This window comes from Neoarius graeffei, chromosome 9, assembly GCF_027579695.1.
Source record: "Neoarius graeffei isolate fNeoGra1 chromosome 9, fNeoGra1.pri, whole genome shotgun sequence".
NCBI classification, from domain to species: Eukaryota; Metazoa; Chordata; class Actinopteri; order Siluriformes; family Ariidae; genus Neoarius; species Neoarius graeffei.
In genome coordinates, this window is record NC_083577.1 from 83,985,596 (window position 1) to 84,004,957 (window position 19,362).

Below are 19,362 nucleotides of genomic sequence, written 5' to 3' on the forward strand. Positions count from 1 at the left end.
AAAGAGCTGTCAAAAGACACCAGAAACAAAATTGTAGACCTGCACCAGGCTGGGAAGACTGAATCTGCAATAGCTAAGCAGCTTGGTGTGAAGAAATCAACTGTGGGTGCAATTATTAGAAAATGGAAGACATACAAGGCCACCGATAATCTCCTTCGATCTGGGGCTCCACGCAAGATCTCACCCCGTGGGGTCAAAATGATCACAAGAACGGTGAGCAAAAATCCCAGAACCACACGGGGGGACCTAGTGAATGACCTGCAGAGAGCTGGGACCAAAGTAACAAAGGCTATCATCAGTAACACACTACGCCGCCAGGGACTCAAATCCTGCAGTGCCAGACGTGTCCCCCTGCTTAAGCCAGTACATGTCCAGGCCCGTCTGAAGTTTGCTAGAGAGCATTTGGATGATCCAGAAGAGGATTGGGAGAATGCCATATGGTCAGATGAAACCAAAATAGAACTTTTTGGTAAAAACTCAACTTGTCGTGTTTGGAGGAGAAAGAATGCTGAGTTGCATCCAAAGAACACCATACCTACTGTGAAGCATGGGGGTGGAAACATCATGCTTTGGGGCTGTTTTTCTGCAAAGGGACCAGGACGACTGATCCGTGTAAAGGAAAGAATGAATGAGGCCATGTATCGTGAGATTTTGAGTGAAACCCTCCTTCCATCAGCAAGGGCATTGAAGATGAAACTTGGCTGGGTCTTTCAGCATGACAATGATCCCAAACACACCGCCCGGGCAACGAAGGAGTGGCTTCGTAAGAAGCATTTCAAAGTCCTGAAGTGGCCTAGCCAGTCTCCAGATCTCAACCCCATAGAAAATCTTTGGAGGGAGTTGAAAGTCCATGTTGCCCAGCGAAAGCCCCAAAACATCACTGCTCTAGAGGAGATCTGCATGGAGGAATGGGCCAAAATACCAGCAACAGTGTGTGAAAACCTTGTAAAGACTTACAGAAAACGTTTGACCTCTGTCATTGCCAATAAAGGGTATATAACAAAGTATTGAGATGAACTTTTGTTATTGACCAAATACTTATTTTCCACCATAATTTGCAAATAAATTCTTTAAAAATCAGACAATGTGATTTTCTGGATTGTTTTTTCTCATTTTGTCTCTCATAGTTGAGGTATACCTATGATGAAAATTACAGGCCGCTCTCATCTTTTTAACTGGGAGAACTTGCACAATTGGTGACTGACTAAATACTTTTTTGCCCCACTGTACCATTTTCAGGTCTGTCGCACATCAACTTCCTGTTTACCGACTGAATGTATTTACAAGACATATAGCGTGGATTTACAAAATTTTCATAACATTTTTCTCAGCAACTACAAATCACAACTGCTTGATATTTGGTACCGAGCTTCAGCTTGGGGTTCTATACCGTGCTTACCGTTTTCAGGTCTGTCGCACATTGACGTCCTGTTTACCGACTGAATGTATTTACGAAACATATAGTGTGGATTTTGACGCTATTTCAAAATGACAGTTTACCAGGATAGTATTTGAAATCCCTGAGTAGAGACACTGCTCTTTACTTACTTGTTTCAGGGTTCATTATTTGTTGAAGTCAACATTCATAATAAGTGTCCTATTCCTTTGATCGCTTGCGTTCTGATATAAGCGAGAGCGGGGGATACGTAAGTGAGCAGTAGCTCACAGTTGATCTTGTTAACATGAACAAACTGCAGCATTATTAAATTGTAAGTAATGTTAACAAAGTAAGTTAACATGTGTTAGTTGAATCTTTCTTTACATTTTAACATGTTAATAAAATCCACCCTCATTGACTATTCAGTCAGTGACTAAAAATAAATCCACCTAAATTAGCAAAATTAAATTTCAGCATGCTCCGAAAATGTTGATAGCTTACTGAATTCTGGTCTTCTGTTGTAAATGTTGGACTTTGTATCAGCCTCAGTTCTGAATTTTGCCAAGTAATAACCGCAAACATTACTCAAGTTGAGACTTAGGTTTAAATTTACTCATTGGTGGAATGAATTTTGGTTAAAGGGGCTGACTCATCCTTCCCAGAATCCTCACCGCCAAGTAGCAAATCATCATTTTCAATACTATTCATATTCATAGTGTCTACCGTATATTTTAAATTCTTTCGACCGATCCATTCCGTTTTTGTACGGTTATTCCGTGATAATGGACCCTAACTGACCTCGAATGTTCTGTAGGTGACCACGAAGGAAAGAAAAGATTTTGTTCATAAGTTCCATGTATGTAGGATATGTAGATGAAGAAAACATTCAAGATGGGTTTGAAAGGATCACTAAGAGTGAATTTGTAGAGGTTTTCCTGCACGGAGAGCTCACAGAGTAGTGGGCAGGTGCTTTCAAAACAAAAACAACAAACTGGATTGTCAGTGGGAAGGGTGAGCCGGCCCCTTTAATGTAGGTTTGATTTATTTAGATTACTGGGTTTATTATTAAAAATTTAAATAATACAAGTCTTAATTAAGTTGTTACTCCTGGGGTATTGGTATTGAAATTCATAGTTTCATCATGATAACTATTATGTTAATTAATCATGATAATTGATTATCGATTAATTATAATTAATAGTTATTCTAGAAAATCAAGTCGTACATGAGCTGATAGCTGATAAGACATGTAGCACCGAGTTGTCTATAAGTCATGTACGACGAGATTGAGTGGAATAGCTTTTATTCTATCCACATTCACTGGATTTTGAGAAACAGAGCATTTTTATTTTATTTTTGGCAAATTCGATAAATAAAAACTTTATACAAAACATCCGACAAAATCATTTCTGCTTAGAACGTAAACAAACTGGTGAAATGACAGGAACAATTTGTGAAAAATGCTATTATTATAATAATAATAGTTCTTGAAAAATAAAAAAAATACGTTCTTACCATCAAATACTTTTATTCCATATTTTGTTACTTTTCTTTTTTTGTATTTTTTTGGGGTTTGTTTTCGAATAGAGTTTTTATTTTATCCTCGGTTGGTTCAGCAACACGCGCCGCCATTTTGTTTTTCTCTACTCACGATAGGTATATGAGCTGATATCCTAGTAGTAGAGTAGCCAATCAGAGCGCGCAATTGCTCATATCCAGTGAATGTGGATAGAATAATAAGAATGATCACCCACCTCTAAACCGTATTAGTTTTTAAATTCCTGAATCCAAGTAATTTCAGCCACCAGATTTGCACCCAGTCTTACTTGTATAAAAGATCTGAGAACTTTAACAGTGTTTAACTTTAATGGTGTTTAAATCTGAGAAACTGATGATGTTCTGAAACTGCAGTAACACCTTATGCCTGTGTGATCAGATGGTGAAGGCCATTCAGGTTCTCAGGATTCACCTGCTTGAGCTGGAGAAGGTCAGCGACCTGTGTAAAGACTTCTGTAGCCGCTACATCTCCTGCCTCAGGAGCAAGATGAACAGCGAGACACTGCTGAGTGGAGAAACAGACGGTCTCTACTCTCCCCTGCACACTCAGGTCAGCTCAGAGTAGTTGCCTTCTCATTTATTAAAACCCTACATTACACTTTTACTATCAGCCACCAGCTCAGTACCAAGGGATCTGGTGTTGGAGGTTTTGACACTTGTTTGGAAATGATACTGACAGGAACCATTGGTAGGCATATCAGGTGAAAATTCAAATTCAATCCAAATTGCTTGAAACTGTTCTCATTGAATTCAGAATTGAATGTAGAACAGCATACATTGTACAGAATTAAAATATGTTTATCCGTTCTTGTATCTCTCATATTACAAATCAAAGATTGAAGAAACGGCTTAATTTTTAGAAAACTGCCATAATATTCTGTAATACCCCTTTTCCACCAAATCAGTTCCAGGGCTGGTTCGGGGCCAGTGCTGGTGCTGGTTCACAACTCGTTCAACTTGCGAGCCAGCTGAGAACCAGTTTGCTTTTCCATAGCTCGCGGTGCTAAGGGGAGCCACATCATTACGTCGCTGTATACGTCAGTTACGTCGCTGAGTTTGCATAAACCTTGGCGCGAACATCGAAGCAACAACAACACGGAGAAGAAGAAGCAGCAGCAACAACAACAATAATGGATGACTTCTTGTTTGTACAGCTGCTGTTTCTTGTCGCTTAAAAATGGTGACCTTTCGTGGTCTTGCTATTGTTGTTGGTCTTAACAACTCGGCCCCCCCGCTGATGTAAGCGGTTCTTTCTTCTGGCCCAGCAGAGAGTTGGTGCTAGCCTGGAACCGGTTTTTCTGGCCCCAGAGCCAGTTCTTTGTCAGTGGAAACAGAAAACACAGTTCCGAACTAAGCACTGGCCCCGAACCAGCCCTGGAACTGCTTTGGTGGAAAAGGGGCATATGAGAATCACATGGTCCAAAATGGGCCTCGTTAACCAATGAGATCAAGTGTTTTTTTTTTCTTAATAACTTTTTTATTTTTCAAGATATTTACATGAAAATTGGCAGCACATAGATGGTTGGATACTGAACACAAAGTTTGAAAAATTAGTAAAAAACAAGTTATGCAAATTTGTATTTAATTAGTATTAAAGGGCATATTCTGGACCAATTTCGGGTTTTTTTTATATGAAAGTTTGTCCCTTTACATACTCATCCAGAAGGGTAATTTTGCACAAGGCCATCTGTCTACAGCAGAAAAAAATAAAATAAAACGCGTCTGGAAAAATCCCAAGGGAGTCTGGAGCCAGATTCGTGACGTCACCTGCGGAAGCGCCAGCAGGCTGCGAGAGCTTTGCACGATTTCAGTGCACAGCCTGTGTAGACCAAGCGCTCCCATTTCTCTCTCATTGTCCGGTCTTTTGGAAAACGATGAGTACTAATCCCCTCATGATTGGTGCTGCTACACCCTGCTACGATACATCTGTTAACCATTTTAATAATTACATGATAACGTTGAAGAAATTTGCAGAAAACCACCAGGTCGTTTTCTCATAAACAAACCAGCGCTGACGTAGGATTCAGAGGGAGGCGTCCCGCACGCGACGTCACGGAAATCAATGTTTGCCGGGAAATCCAAACGCCAAGTTTTTTCAGAGGCGGACCAATTCACCTCAAATGGCTCGATTTCAACTGAATTTTTCTGGTATTGCGCAAGGTAAAAAAATTGCACAAAATGTGACAGCTATTTGACCAAAGTTTAATATAAAATAGGAGAATTACATTGATCTTGCTCCTGAATTTACCCATGATATGCACTTTAATTATGCTAATTCAGTAAAAAAGTTAAATCAGTACACTCAATAAAAAAGTAATAAAAAATTATTTCTAATCCTGTCTTTGTGCTCTGTAGGTCAGAAAAAACTGTCTGATCCAATTCCAATAAACAATTCACATGAACTGAATTGAAATTGACACTCGCATTTCTGACTTCCGTTTGTTTTGTTTTTTTTAAATCTCATTCCGACCACTAAGATCTCAGTACTTTTCCTCAAAACAACCCCAGTTATATTCTAAAATAATTACAACCCCGATTCCAAAAATGTTGGGACAAATACAAATTGTAAATAAAAACAGAATGCAATGATGTGGAAGTTTCAAAATTCCATATTTTATTCAGAATAGAACATAGATGACATATCAAATGTTTAAACTGAGAAAATGTATCATTTAAAGAGAAAAATTAGGTGATTTTAAATTTCATGACAACAACACATCTCAAAAAAGTTGAGACAAGGCCATGTTTCCCACTGTGAGACATCCCCTTTTCTCTTTACAACCGTCTGTAAACGTCTGGGGACTGAGGAGAGAAGTTGCTCAAGTTTAGGGATAGGAATGTTAACCCATTCTTGTCTAATGTAGGATTCTAGTTGCTCAACTGTCTTAGGTCTTTTTTGTCATATCTTCCGTTTTATGATGCGCCAAATGTTTTCTGTGGGTGAAATCTGGACTGCAGGCTGGCCAGTTCAGTACCCGGACCCTTCTTCTACGCAGCCATGATGCTGTAATTGATGCAGTATGTGGTTTGGCATTGTCATGTTGGAAAATGCAAGGTCTTCCCTGAAAGAGACGTCGTCTGGATGGGAGCATATGTTGCTCTAGAACCAGGATATACCTTATAACTTGGGTCGTCCTTCTCCTCTTTAGTCCGAATGACACAGCGTCCCTGATTTCCATAAAGAACTTCAAATTTTGATTCGTCTGACCACAGAACAGTTTTCCACTTTGCCACAGTCCATTTTAAATGAGCCTTGGCCCAGAGAAGACGTCTGCGCTTCTGGATCATGTTTAGATACGGCTTCTTCTTTGAACTATAGAGTTTTAGCTGGCAATGGCGGATGGCACGGTGAATTGTGTTCACAGATAATGTTCTCTGGAAATATTCCTGAGCCCATTTTGTGATTTCCAATACAGAAGCATGCCCATATGTGATGCAGTGCCGTCTAAGGGCCCGAAGATCACGGGCACCCAGTATGGTTTTCCGGCCTTGACCCTTACGCACAGAGATTCTTCCAGATTCTCTGAATCTTTTGATGATATTATGCACTGTAGATGATGATATGTTCAAACTCTTTGCAATTTTACACTGTCGAACTTCTTTCTGATATTGCTCCACTATTTGTCGGCGCAGAATTAGGGGGATTGGTGATCCTCTTCCCGTCTTTACTTCTGAGAGCCGCTGCCACTCCAAGATGCTCTTTTTATACCCAGTCATGTTAATGACCTATTGCCAATTGACCTAATGAGTTGCAATTTGGTCCTCCAGCTGTTCCTTTTTTGTACCTTTAACTTTTCCAGCCTCTTATTGCCCCTGTCCCAACTTTTTTGAGATGTGATGCTGTCATGAAATTTCACATAAGCCAATATTTGGCATGAAATTTCAAAATATCTCACTTTCGACATTTGATATGTTGTCCATGTTCTATTGTGAATACAATATCAGTTTTTGAGATTTGTAAATTATTGCATTCCATTTTTATTTACAATTTGTACTTTGTCCCAACTTTTTTGGAATCGGGGTTGTATTTATTTACATGAATCAGTTTGATTTGAAAAAAATAAGTGGGTAAAGCTCTGAAAACTCGCTTCAAAGTCTCTCGTGAATCATAACATCAAAACTAGCAGACGGAATATTTTGCTGAATCCTTCATCAGAAACAGTGAGAGCGAGAGAACATCCCTATAAAAGTGATCTGACTGATATTCACGAGTAATCCAGTGGGAAACCGATCAGGAGAGAGAGACTGACCGCTTTCCCGTGACTCAAAAAGAAAAGCACCACCAGTTTCCCAACGTCACACGAGCAGAGTTTTTACTCTGTTGTATCGACTTCAACCTGCTGTTACTCCCAAAGCACTGAACAGATCTTTACCAGATACATTTCTTTGGAAAGCAGAGATTATAAGCTTTTTAATGATAGAAAATATTCAAGAGTTAAGCAATGACAGATTTGGAAACTTAGATGAGCGTCTGCATGGACAATTTTCACAGCGCGGCCAGCAAGCGTCTGATACACCTACCATTGGTACTCACGGGTAGGGATTGCAGCAGTGCTTGTGGGTGTATAAATAATGTTTCTCACAAAAGCACTGCAGACATAACAAAAGTGCTTCACTTTTTTATTTTCTGAACCCATTGTAAGTTGGTTAATCGATCAGAAAAAGGAAGAATGTTAATCCAAGCACTTCTTTCAACATGACATGATGAATTTAACTGTCATTACTGTGACTTTTACTGCTGTAGCATTTTATTTTATCTCTCTATTTATTTATTTATTTTTTATTATAACAGGATACCCAGGGCATTGTGGTTCCTGCCTCACCTATGCAACAAGGCAATTTATCAGCAGTCAGTCAGTCACAAATGGTTTCAGGTACCATTTCTTAGAGGGTTCTCTATCCCTCACACACATCAAGCACACACTTGTATACAAGAATAAAACTGGCACAAATATAAGCACATACAGTGCCCTCCATAATTATTGGCACCCATTGGAAAGGTTAGAAAAAATCCACCTTTTGGTGAAGTCGCTTCATCTCACACTGAAAAAATGAGAAAAATCCAACCTATAATTGAAATAAATTTATTCAGAGAAAAATAAATCCCTCATCAAGAAATAATTATTTTCACTAAAAACATGTGCCGCTATTATTGGCACCCCTGCATTTAATACTTTGTGCAACCTCCCTTCCTTTGTCAGTAAAACAGCCCTGAGTCTCTTCGATAACATTTTATAAGGTTGGAGATACAGAGCAGGGTGTCTGAGACCATTCCTCTTTACACAATCTCTCCAGATCATCCAGGGTCCTCGACCCTCTCTTGTTCTCTCTCTCTCTCTCTCTCTCTCTCCTCTTCAGCTCAGCCCACAGGTCTTCACTGAGGTCCAGTTCAGGGGACTGAGATGTTCATGGCAGAAGCTTGATTCTGTGGTTAGCTACCATTTTTGTGTTGATTTGGACATACGCTTCAGGTCATTGTCCTGCTGGAAGATCCAATGACGACCCAGGTTTAGTTTCCTGGCAGAGGCAGCCAGATTTTGATTTAAAATGTCCTGGCATTTCATAGAGTCCGTGATGCCGTGTACCCTATAAAGTTTCCAAGATCTTTGGAAGAAAAACAGCCCCAAAACAAACATCACACCATATTTTACAGTTGGGATCGGGTTCTTTTCATTATCACCATCCTTCTTTATACACCAAACCCACCGCTACTGTTTATTACCAAAAAGCTCTATTTTTGTTCCATCAGACCGGAAAACACAGTTCCAGTCAAAGTTGTAGTCGTATTTCGCAAACTTCAGGTGCTTACGTTTGTGGTTAACTGACAGAATTTTTTTTTCCCCCGGCAAACCTTCTTAATATGCTTTTGGTATGGAGGTGGAGTCTGATGGTGGTTTTGGAGACTTGGAAACTGCAATATTTTACTTTTTCTTGTAATTCACCAACAGTGATACTTGGATTTTTTTTTTGCCTCTTACCCTCCTCCTCCTCACTGTACATGGGGGCAAAATAGATTTGGGTCCTCTTCCAGGCGAATTTGTAACAGTTCCAGTTGGTGTCCACTTTTTTATTTTTGCCCTAACCATAGAAACAGACATTTTCAGGCGAGTATCTATTTTTTATAACCATTCCCTGAGTTATGAAAGTCAACACACTTCTTCCACATTTGGTTTGTGTGTCTCTTATTTTTCCCATGTTGATGTTGAGGGAATTTGGCCTCTGTGTCACCTCATATTTGTTCCCCAGTTAATCAGAAAGTCATGGACTACAGCTTGAAAGTTCCTACACACTCCAGTCAACTCAGAAATACTGTACAATTTAAATGGGAAACATGCTTCAGTTACATTGTGTTCACTATAACTTCCAGGGCTGACAATAATAGTCGCACATATGTTTTTGTTGAAATAATTATTTCTTGTTGAGGGATTTGTTTTTCTCTGATTCAATGCATGTCAATTAAAGATTGGATTTTTCTCATTTTTTCAGTGTGAGATGAAGCGACTTCACCAAAAGGTGGATTTTTTCTAACCTTTTTGACTAATCTTTAAGGGGTGCCAATAATCGTGGAGGGCGCTGTATGTAAATCAGTGATTTCAAATAAAAGCATGTTCAGTTAAATGAGAAAGAACCCAAAATTGCTTCAGGCACTGACTAGTCTCAGTTTGTGCTGAATTAATCTCGATGCAAAGTTTAATCTCAATAGTTTATTAATGTTGCTTGTGAATTGGCAGTGTTGTAGTCGAGTCACTAAACCTCAAGTCCGAGTCCAGTCTCGAGTCCCCAGTGTCCGAGTCCAAGTCAAGTCCGAGTCATTAAAGAAAATTTCGAGTGGAGTCCGAGAACAACACTCCATCCGCACCATGTGATGGTGTCTGTTGCTGCCTTTATGTGAAAGCGTCTCTGCTACTGTGTCAGACTAACATTACTGCTCGACTGCCCCATTTTAGTTAACAGGCTACAGATAAAAAGCTCGTTCATCGCTCAGCAAGCCCCTCCCACTATCAACAGGGCAAATAACATGAGAGAGGGTTAACACTAGCTAGTTCATCACTCAGCTAGCTCCGCCCACTATCAACAGGGCAAATAACATGAGAAAGGGTTAACACTAGCTAGTTCATCACTCAGCTAGCTCCGCCCACTATCAACAGGGCAAATAACATGAGAGAGGGTTAACACTAGCTAGTTCATCACTCAGCAAGCTCCGCCCACTATCAACAGGGCAAATAACATGAGAAAGGGTTAACACTAGCTAGTTCATCGCTCAGCAAGCTCCGCCCACTATCAACAGAGCAAATAACATGAGAGAGGGTTAACACTGGCTAGTTCATCGCTCAGCAAGCTCCGCCCACTATCAACAGGGCAAATAACATGAGAGAGGGTTAACACTAGCTAGTTCATCGCTCAATAAGCAAGCCCCGCCCACTATCAACAGGGCAAATAACATGAGAGAGGGTTAACACTAGCTAGTTCATCGCTCAATAAGCAAGCCCCGCCCAATAGCAACAGGGAAAATAACATGAGAGAGGGTTAACACTAGCTAGTTCATCGCTCAGCAAGCTCTGCCCACTATCAACAGGGCAAATAATATGAGAAAGGGTTAACACTAGCTAGTTCATCGCTCAATAAGTCCCGCTATCAACAGAGCAATGATCATAGTGTGTCACTTCCTTCTCTGGGTGGAGTCTTGCCAAATGACGATTGAAGTTCGAGGTTGTCCCCGTCATCTCCTCGATAGTTCTTCTACATATGGAACACACAGCAGTGCATTTTTTCCCACTGCACAAGAAGTCTGTATAAGCAAAGCGGACAATCCTAGCGGCGTCTCTCCAGGCATTTTAGCGCCATTAACGTTAGTTTGTTCCTGAACCTGAAGTATGAACAGGTGACTGTGCATTCTCTTGCACAAAATTAGTATAAAAATTAATGTAGATATAAATATATTTTGCCAAATTATTATGGCATGTTACAAAAAATAAAGAAAAAATCAGAGTCCTCGTCTCCAATTTACAAGCCCAAATGCAGTTAATGCACGAGTCCGAGTCATCAGTGCTCAAGTCCAAGTCAAGTCACGAGTCTTTAAAATTAGGGCACGAGTCGGACTCGAGTACTACAAGCCTGTGAATTAGTGAATTTGCTATTCATTGAACTCTATGTTCAGTGTTCACCTCTCACAGATATACACGCAAAAGGCATGGCCTGGACACATGTGTATAGAGATAAACTCACAGGTTGTATATTGTATTTTCTATGTAGTTACCATAAAAATTAGCTTTTGTTTTCAAACACTGATTAAAGAGAATTGAAAAAGAAATATGAATTTCTTACTATTTCTTCTTAGTATTTTTTTCCCCCAATTTTGGTTTGGTTTGTTGGTTCTCTAGGTGGTGCAGTGTATCAGCCGGTCACAGTAGTCACACCCCAAGGCCATGTCATGGCTCAGGCCATCTCACCGAGCAAGATACACATTCAGAACTCCCAGGTGTGGACCTCACATGTGTACACAGCATGCACAAAGCATAAATGTCACACATCAAGCAAATTCATACACTCCCAGATTGACACACTGACCTGCTGTACTTTTTCTGGAAGCATTTACAGCTGCAGATGAATCAGGATTTTGGTTTCTTCAGTAACGAAGACACTTCATCCAAAAACAAGCGCGGTGTTCTCCCCAAACAAGCCACTAACGTCATGCGCTCATGGCTCTTCCAGCACATCGCTGTGAGTTTATCAGTCACTCACTGATGTTAATACTGGTAATCATTTTCAAGCTCTTGGTTTACAGCTGTATTTTTTTTTTCTCTCACAGCACCCTTATCCTACTGAAGATGAGAAGAAACAGATTGCTCATCAAACCAACCTCACTCTGCTACAGGTCAACAACTGGTAATGTTACACCATCTCACTTGACACACACTATTGGCTTTATTTCTCTGTGCATCACACGTGATCAGATTTAGAGCAAAAGATCAGATACAGTCATCTAAAAACAATCTGGCTTTGTCTCCAAAACGACTACATTACCGTTCAAAAGTTTGGGGTCACCCAGACAATTTTGTGTTTTCCATGAAAAGTCACACTTTTATTTCCCACCATAAGTTGTAAAATGAATAGAAAATATAGTCAAGACATTTTTCTGGCCATTTTGAGCATTTAATCGACCCCACAAATGTGATGCTCCAGAAACTCAATCTGCTCAAAGGAAGGTCAGTTTTATAGCTTCTCTAAAGAGCTAAACTGTTTTCAGTGCTAACATGATTGTACAAGGGTTTTCTAATCATCCATTAGCCTTCTGAGGCAATGAGCAAACACATTGTACCATTAGAACACTGGAGTGAGAGTTGCTGGAAATGGGCCTCTATACACCTATGGAGATATTGCACCAAAAACCAGACATTTGCAGCTAGAATAGTCATTTACCACATTAGCAATGTATAGAGTGTATTTCTGATTAGTTTAAAGTGGTCTTCATTGAAAAGAACAGTGCTTTTCTTTCAAAAATAAGGACATTTCAAAGTGACCCCAAACTTTTGAACGGTAGTGTACATTCCCACAAATTTATCCAGTCCATCATGTCGGTATGGTTTCTACTTTCATGTTTTTTGTTTTGTTGATTGAAAATCATCTCTGATCCTTTTACTAAAGGTTCATTAACGCACGGAGGCGGATCCTGCAACCGATGTTAGACGCCAGTTCCACAGAGATTCCCAAAACCAAGAAGAAGACACCACAGGCCCGCCCTCTACAGCGCTTCTGGCCCGATTCAATCGCTTCCTCAGCGTCCCAGCACCAATTCAGCATTGAAGACGGTACAGACCATGAATTAAATCAGATTTCAGCAACAGTGACAGAAAAGACAGACAGAACCAAAGACGTTTTACCCAAGTAACACATGCCAGGAATGAGTAATACAGTTGGGTACAAGGTCATTTCGTCCAACGACTATTTCGTCCAATGCCTTTTTCATACGCACTGTCAGTTATTTTATATTTCATGTATTCATTTGTTCGAAAAAAGGAGGAATTCTCAATGGAATTTGACAGAAGCAAAACACATTTCTGCAAAATGAAAACGAAACCGGAAATGATGGGAATCAGCGAGTGCCAACTTCGGGCGCGTTCATTTTTATTAGACCAAATGACATAGAAAATCTGGACTCGGACTTGTCAGATGTCCTTGGCAAGTGCGGGATATGAGATATGATATCCAGATATGAGAAAACGTGCCTTTCCTTTTCTCAGTCTTTATATAGGCACGCTGATGCCTCTTGATTATGATCAAGAGGCATCAGCATGTCTATATAAAGACTGAGAAAATGCACGTTCAGTGCAAAGTATTACACCACGTCAGCGTGCATTACCAAGCCTTATTCTCCCATGTAGATTCTCTGGGTTTCCGATCCTGTTTCCCGTTCTTAGTTTCTGTTTTTGTCTTTGCCTGATTTATCCTGTTTGTGCCTTGCCCGACCTTTTGCTAGTTTCACGTTTACGAGATCTCCTGCCGTTTTGGATTGTTTGCCTCTGTGTTTTTGATAGTGCTTAATGCACTCCCTTAAATGAATTATGGGTTGTTTATATCTCGATCTTGTCGCACGTATAAAATAATTGATAGTGCGTATGAAAAAGGCTTTGGACGAAATGTCTCAACTATTGGACAAAGTGTCCTGATGCCATACAGTTATACCACACATGCTAATTTGGGAGCAGTGTGCATTTTATGCATTTTTAATTTAGGATTCATGATAAAGCTTTTAATGTTCCTTACGTTGAAATCATACAGCAGGGTTGCATAGATCATTCTCAGAAAAGGTAATATTAAAGAAGGCATTACGGATGAAATACATCAGCAGACAGAAATGTAAAAACTGTTGAAGTGCTGCCTAATGAGAACAGATACGGGGGAAAAATGTTAAATAATAAAAATAGACAACAGTCATTATAACGCAGGCCACTATAGCAATAATAATATTTCAAAAACATGATACATGTGTTGTGACATTAAAAAATGTATATATTTTCTACACATGATATAAAATTCATATATAATGTCGCTACAGCTTGACAGTTACAGAATTGTTAAGTAAGACACATGCTCTGGATGAATAGTTCTTTGAAAACCATCTCCTGGTTTAATACAAGGCTCAGGGCATTTTCACGTTTTCACTTTCCACACTTGTGAACCACGGTGTTGGTGTGAGAAATGTTTCTGAACGTTAGGTGTGGTCCATTTAGTCGATCCATTGAACCAAGCACAACAGAAAATTGTTCGCCTTATCGTCAGGATTTCACAAGTTCAAATCGGATGCCACAGGCCTCTGAGGCCAGAAGTCAAGGGAGTCAAATTGATCGTGCTCTCTGAGTGAGAGGAATGGCATACTCTCGCTGGTCAAGCACAGTGACACGAATGAATTGTGTTCCTCTATAAGATCATGCACGCGGAGAAGGGCGGATAGCGCTTTCTCCGAGTGTGTTACACTGACCTGTGACGCAGCATGAGCAGCAGTTCGCAACAGTGCACTTGGCTACTTAACAGTTATTCCATGAAATCGAGTCGTACATCAGCTGATAGCTGATGAGGCGCATAGCACCAAGTTGGCTATAAGCCATGTACGACGAGCTTGAGTGGAATAACTGTTTAACCCTCTGGGGTCTGAGGGTATTTTCTGGCACTCTAATGATTTTGGCATGCTCTGATTCTGTATTCAATGAGAAGGGTAAAAAATTCCATTCCATTCAACGAGAAGAGCGAAAACCCCTCCCACTGCCAACTCTTAATCCCATCAGATTAACTCTTAATCCCATCAGGTCAAGTCCCCATGGGTAAGGTCGTGTTTTTTCACACATTCCAACACTGCTAAAACTGCTTTTTACAACATCTTCGTTTATCTTCTGGTATTTGACTTTATTTTGGTATTTAACTCTATTCAGTGTGTCTTGATAACTCTTTTACTCAGTTCAGAGCCACAACCAACTCTGTTACTCTGTTACACAATTACTCTGTAATTTTACTTCAACTCCAAATTTTACTCTCTAAACTCAAAATAGAGCAAAATTAACTATTTTTGAGGAAAATACTTTTAACTCTGGAAAATTGCTCAGTCATTTTTCCTGTGTATGAACTACAGTGCACACATACCAACTGATCTGCTCATAATAAATAGAAGAAATATTTACACTAACTCGAGTTGATCTTCGGCTGGATCGAGTCGAAGTAAAAAAAAAAAAAAGGTACCGTTCATCATCAGTGTTGCAGTTCTCAAGATTGAAATGAATTGCTGTCCTGAATCATGAAATGAATCATGAATTGATTCGCTGTCCTGAAATTGAATCGCTGCCCTGAATCATCCAAAGCGCATAAAATTGCGTGCCATCTCGCAACAAGTTTTATCTCCAAATAGTCTAAACTATGTCTGACAGACTTTGTCCTGTTTACGGTGGATGTTCCCATGGTGAAAGAGAACCCAATTGAAACTGAAGGAGTGAAAGTGATTATCATGCCGTTACCATGTTGAATAGTCTTTTATGAATGTGTAAGTGTGCACTCAGCGCTCCGACTCCGGTGTGACTGAATAAGGAGACAAGTTTTATGTTTCATCTGATTTAGGTAATTTAAAAACTATATTATTATTTGACAGTGGGCACATAGGAAAGTGTAAAGTATAAAGTTTCTGTTAATATGTTTATCATGCTTGTATGATGAAAAACTTGCAAAGATATTTATCTAAATACATGACCTACTCATTCTAAAACTGCTGAGCTTCACCAGCGAAGCTCTCGACCCCAAAGGGTTAAATATATCCATATTCACTGGATTTTGAGAAACAGAGCATTTTATTTTTTATTTTTTGCAAATTCTTTCTTACCGTCAAATACTTTTATTCCATATTTTGTTGTTGCTTTTTTTTGTGGGTTTGTTTTCGAGTAGTGTTTTTACTTTGACCTCGTGTTGCGCCGCCATTTTATGTTTCTCTACTCACGGTATATGAGCTGATAGCCTAGTAGTAGAGTAATCAATCAGAGCAGGCGATTGCTCATATCCAGTGAATCTGGATAAAATAATTTCACATATCTCAGAGGAAGCACATGCTAGCCTTGACTCTCCCTGGCTGATGGGTGGAAGTTGGCCAAGACCAAATTGGGGAGAAAATGGGGAAACATTACAAAAGGAATGCCTTTGTGTACATGTTTGCATATAATCAAGCAGTTTTGGGGGGGTTTTTGGACTAAGAGGCCCCACCTAAACTTTAAATCAGTGTCGACTAAACCTGTGACCTGTGATGAAGTTGTTTTCCAAATGATCCAGATGTCAGTTTTTGGGACATATGGGGAAAGAAAAAAAAAACATTAAATCTGTCTGTCACACACATCTTCAGGGATGTAAACTGAATGCAAATAGTTGGACCTTAAACAGTTCCTTGTCAGCTGCTACAGTATAAAAAAAATAGGGGGGAAAATATTAGGAAAAGACCATTAGTACTCTCTAGCGAGCATCTTGTAGAAATTATGTAAGCTCTGTGTCTCCTGTTATAATCACACACAGTGTCATGTAATGTAATGTACGGCCTGTCTTTTCTGTGTTTGTAGTTAATTTAGTTACGGTTGGGATGAGCATGGATGGCTATCAAACTCTTTCCTCAGATGGAGCTACGCTCGCCATGCAGCAAGTCATGATGGGTAATCACAGTGAGGATGAAACAGATGGCAGCGAGGATGAAGGCGATACACACCTGTCCTCAGCTAACATGACTGATCTGGGTCTCAGTGCTAGTAACTGACACTCTCTCTCTCTCTCTCTCTCTCTCTCTCTCTCACACACACACCCCCCACACTCTCTCACACTCATACGCTCAAAAGACTTGACATGGTGCTGACTTTGGCAATGCTGATACTCCTGCACTACAGAAGGGATTAAAAAAAAAAATCATGTGTACACACACACAGCATTACATTACAGACAAGTGTGTTAATTTATGAGAGCTTTTTTACTGCATAGATGTCTAGGTGAGTGCACTTTTTTTTTTTTTTGATGAGCTCCAAAACAGAAAAAAGGAAACAGAAAAATGTTTGAATGTCCCCAAGTTTTTGAAACTCTTGTTATTTAGAATTTGTTATACAATTTGCATTTCTATGATAACTCCTATAGATGGATGCCAAAATTTTGCGAGTTTGTGCATGTGATGGTGTGATTGTGACTTTTTTTTTCCTCCCTGCATGCTGGTGTTTCTCTGCTGTCCTCATTCTCTCTCACAACCATGCAATGAGAGCAAAAATGAGAGATGCTTATTTTTATATATTAAGAACAAAATGTTTTATTTCTTTTTTTCTTGTTTTGTTTTATGTTTTATAAGGAGTATTTATGTAAAAAAAAAAAAAACATGCTAGTTAGTCGCCCAGTTTTCAGGGCTTTGTAATATTTTATAAGAAAACGGAAAAAAATTACAGAATTAAAAAGTTTTGCATTACTTAAGTTAGCTCGAAAATTATGCCTTACATTGTTCTTTTGTAAAATGAAACTGAAGCACATGCGTTGTTGAGTAACTGATGTGTGGCTCCATCTGTTTCAGCTGTGTTCGCTGTAAAGATGGGAATTATGTTATACTCAGTAAAAGTAGTTAAGATCAAGCCTCAAGCTACATTTAGATGTCTGGTTCCCAATTTTGCTGCACTGTATATTTTTACCCTCTGTATAAAAAGCTCATCGGCTAATTAATAAAACTGCAATATGCTGAGAGAACAAAAGACATGCAGGGCACGCAGTAGCCTGGAAGGACATAGAGAACTGCTGATCTAGATTTCATGGGTTTACAGATGAAATTGGGAAACTGAAATTCAGTTTATAAAACTGTCTCAAAATGTTACAGATAAGCATTAAAAACATGAGTGTGTTCAACAAATCTGTGGTGCTTGTTTTTTAACTGTTAAACCCCTTTGGTGTGGCAACACACAAGCTGAGAAAATGCTGCGAATGTACATTCATACGTGGTTTTCAATTCAATTTAGTTTTATTTATATCACACTTTTAATAATGGACTTTGTCACAAAGCAGCTTTACAGAAATCTGGATCTAAAATTTGCATTTGAATTTGCTTATTCCTAACAAGCAAGACAGAGGCAAAGGTGGCAAGGAAACTGTAGGTGCTAAAGAAGGCAACTGGACTTGCTTGAAATCCTTGAAGATGTTCCATTTCTCGTCCAAAAGGCTTCTTCAGTTCTGTCTGACTAGTGCGGAGTTCCAGGTATTTATCCTCTAGTGAACCAAAAGCAACCCTAAGGCCCTGTTTACATTATTTCTAGTGCTGTCAAAAATGTCACGTTATTAACGCGTTAACTTGACTCAATTTTAACGGCGATAATTTTTTTATCGCGAGATTAACGCTCTGTGGCATGATGTAGGTTTTTCATAAGCTTTTGAAACTGCCAGGAACTTGGAACAGAGACAAAACGATAGCAGCTAGACTGTAATGCCACCCCCCGCACAGCCAGAGTCCTCTGCCCTCCTTCCCCCCCCCAAGAACCAGCGCGGGCAGGGCACGCTAGTAGAGATGGGATTTATGGCTCTTTGATGGGATCCGCATCTTTGTGATCCGTTCTTTGAAAAGAGCCGTTCAAAAGACTGGCTCATTTGGCTCTTTTTAAATATTTATTCAGTTTTAAGAAGACAGCGTTTAAAGAAGCCAGATCCCTCTGAACTGTAAACGCAATGCTATCCCAGAAATCCTTCCTGTAATATGCAAATTTGGCCGCCTCTGATTGGACAGCGCGACGCATCAACAGGCAGAAAGTGTGAAAGTACAAAATGTGTTAAGTGAGCTGAAACAGTAAAGATCAGATTCAATGCAATATTTATCAACAAACAACTTAATATAATAGTGTACTTTATATTATAATCAATCATGTCAAACAGTAGATCATTTCACTCATGATTCTCTTGCTAGCCCCGCGCCGGTGCTCGGCTTAGGTTTCACGTTGCAGTGGCTGTGTCAAGACGTGTTATGCTTTGCAATAAAAAAAAAAACATTGGTACAAAGCAAGCCCATTCACTTTTTTATGCTGATAAGAGAATTACAATGGTTTTTTATGTGACAAAAATGTGCGATTAAATTGCGATTAATCGCGAGTTAACTATGACTGTCGCGACATTAATCGCGATTAAATATTTTAATCGCTTGACAGCACTAATTATTTCGAATCAGCGGATCATCAGATTAACGTTTTTAAAACTATTCGCGTACACACAGCAACGCCAATACACAATTCGCGTGCACACAGCAATGCCAATACACGGATACGCTAATCACATGACTAATTAGACGGCACGTCACATGATCCCAGTGCATATCGGGCATGCGCAAGTCACTCACCACTTGCAAGTGGAAGGATGGCAAGCGAACACCTTCTCCAGCAAATAAACACACCTGGCTGTGATGT

General features: G+C 39.6%; 1 protein-coding gene across 3 annotated transcripts in view; it reads left to right on the top strand.

Annotated features, from left to right (window-relative positions):
* pknox1.1 (pbx/knotted 1 homeobox 1.1) overlaps nucleotides 1-17,828 on the top strand; it is a 41,975-nt gene extending 24,147 nt beyond the window's left edge. For all 3 annotated transcript variants that reach the window (XM_060930401.1, XM_060930400.1, XM_060930402.1), the window contains 7 exons: nucleotides 3,315-3,485; nucleotides 7,728-7,809; nucleotides 11,317-11,414; nucleotides 11,525-11,656; nucleotides 11,745-11,821; nucleotides 12,581-12,744; nucleotides 16,519-17,828. In XM_060930401.1, the coding sequence (XP_060786384.1) occupies nucleotides 3,315-3,485; nucleotides 7,728-7,809; nucleotides 11,317-11,414; nucleotides 11,525-11,656; nucleotides 11,745-11,821; nucleotides 12,581-12,744; nucleotides 16,519-16,709 (915 nt within the window). In that variant the 3' untranslated portion in view covers nucleotides 16,710-17,828. The remainder of the gene's footprint in view (nucleotides 1-3,314; nucleotides 3,486-7,727; nucleotides 7,810-11,316; nucleotides 11,415-11,524; nucleotides 11,657-11,744; nucleotides 11,822-12,580; nucleotides 12,745-16,518) is intronic.
* The last annotated feature ends 1,534 nt before the right edge of the window (nucleotides 17,829-19,362 follow it).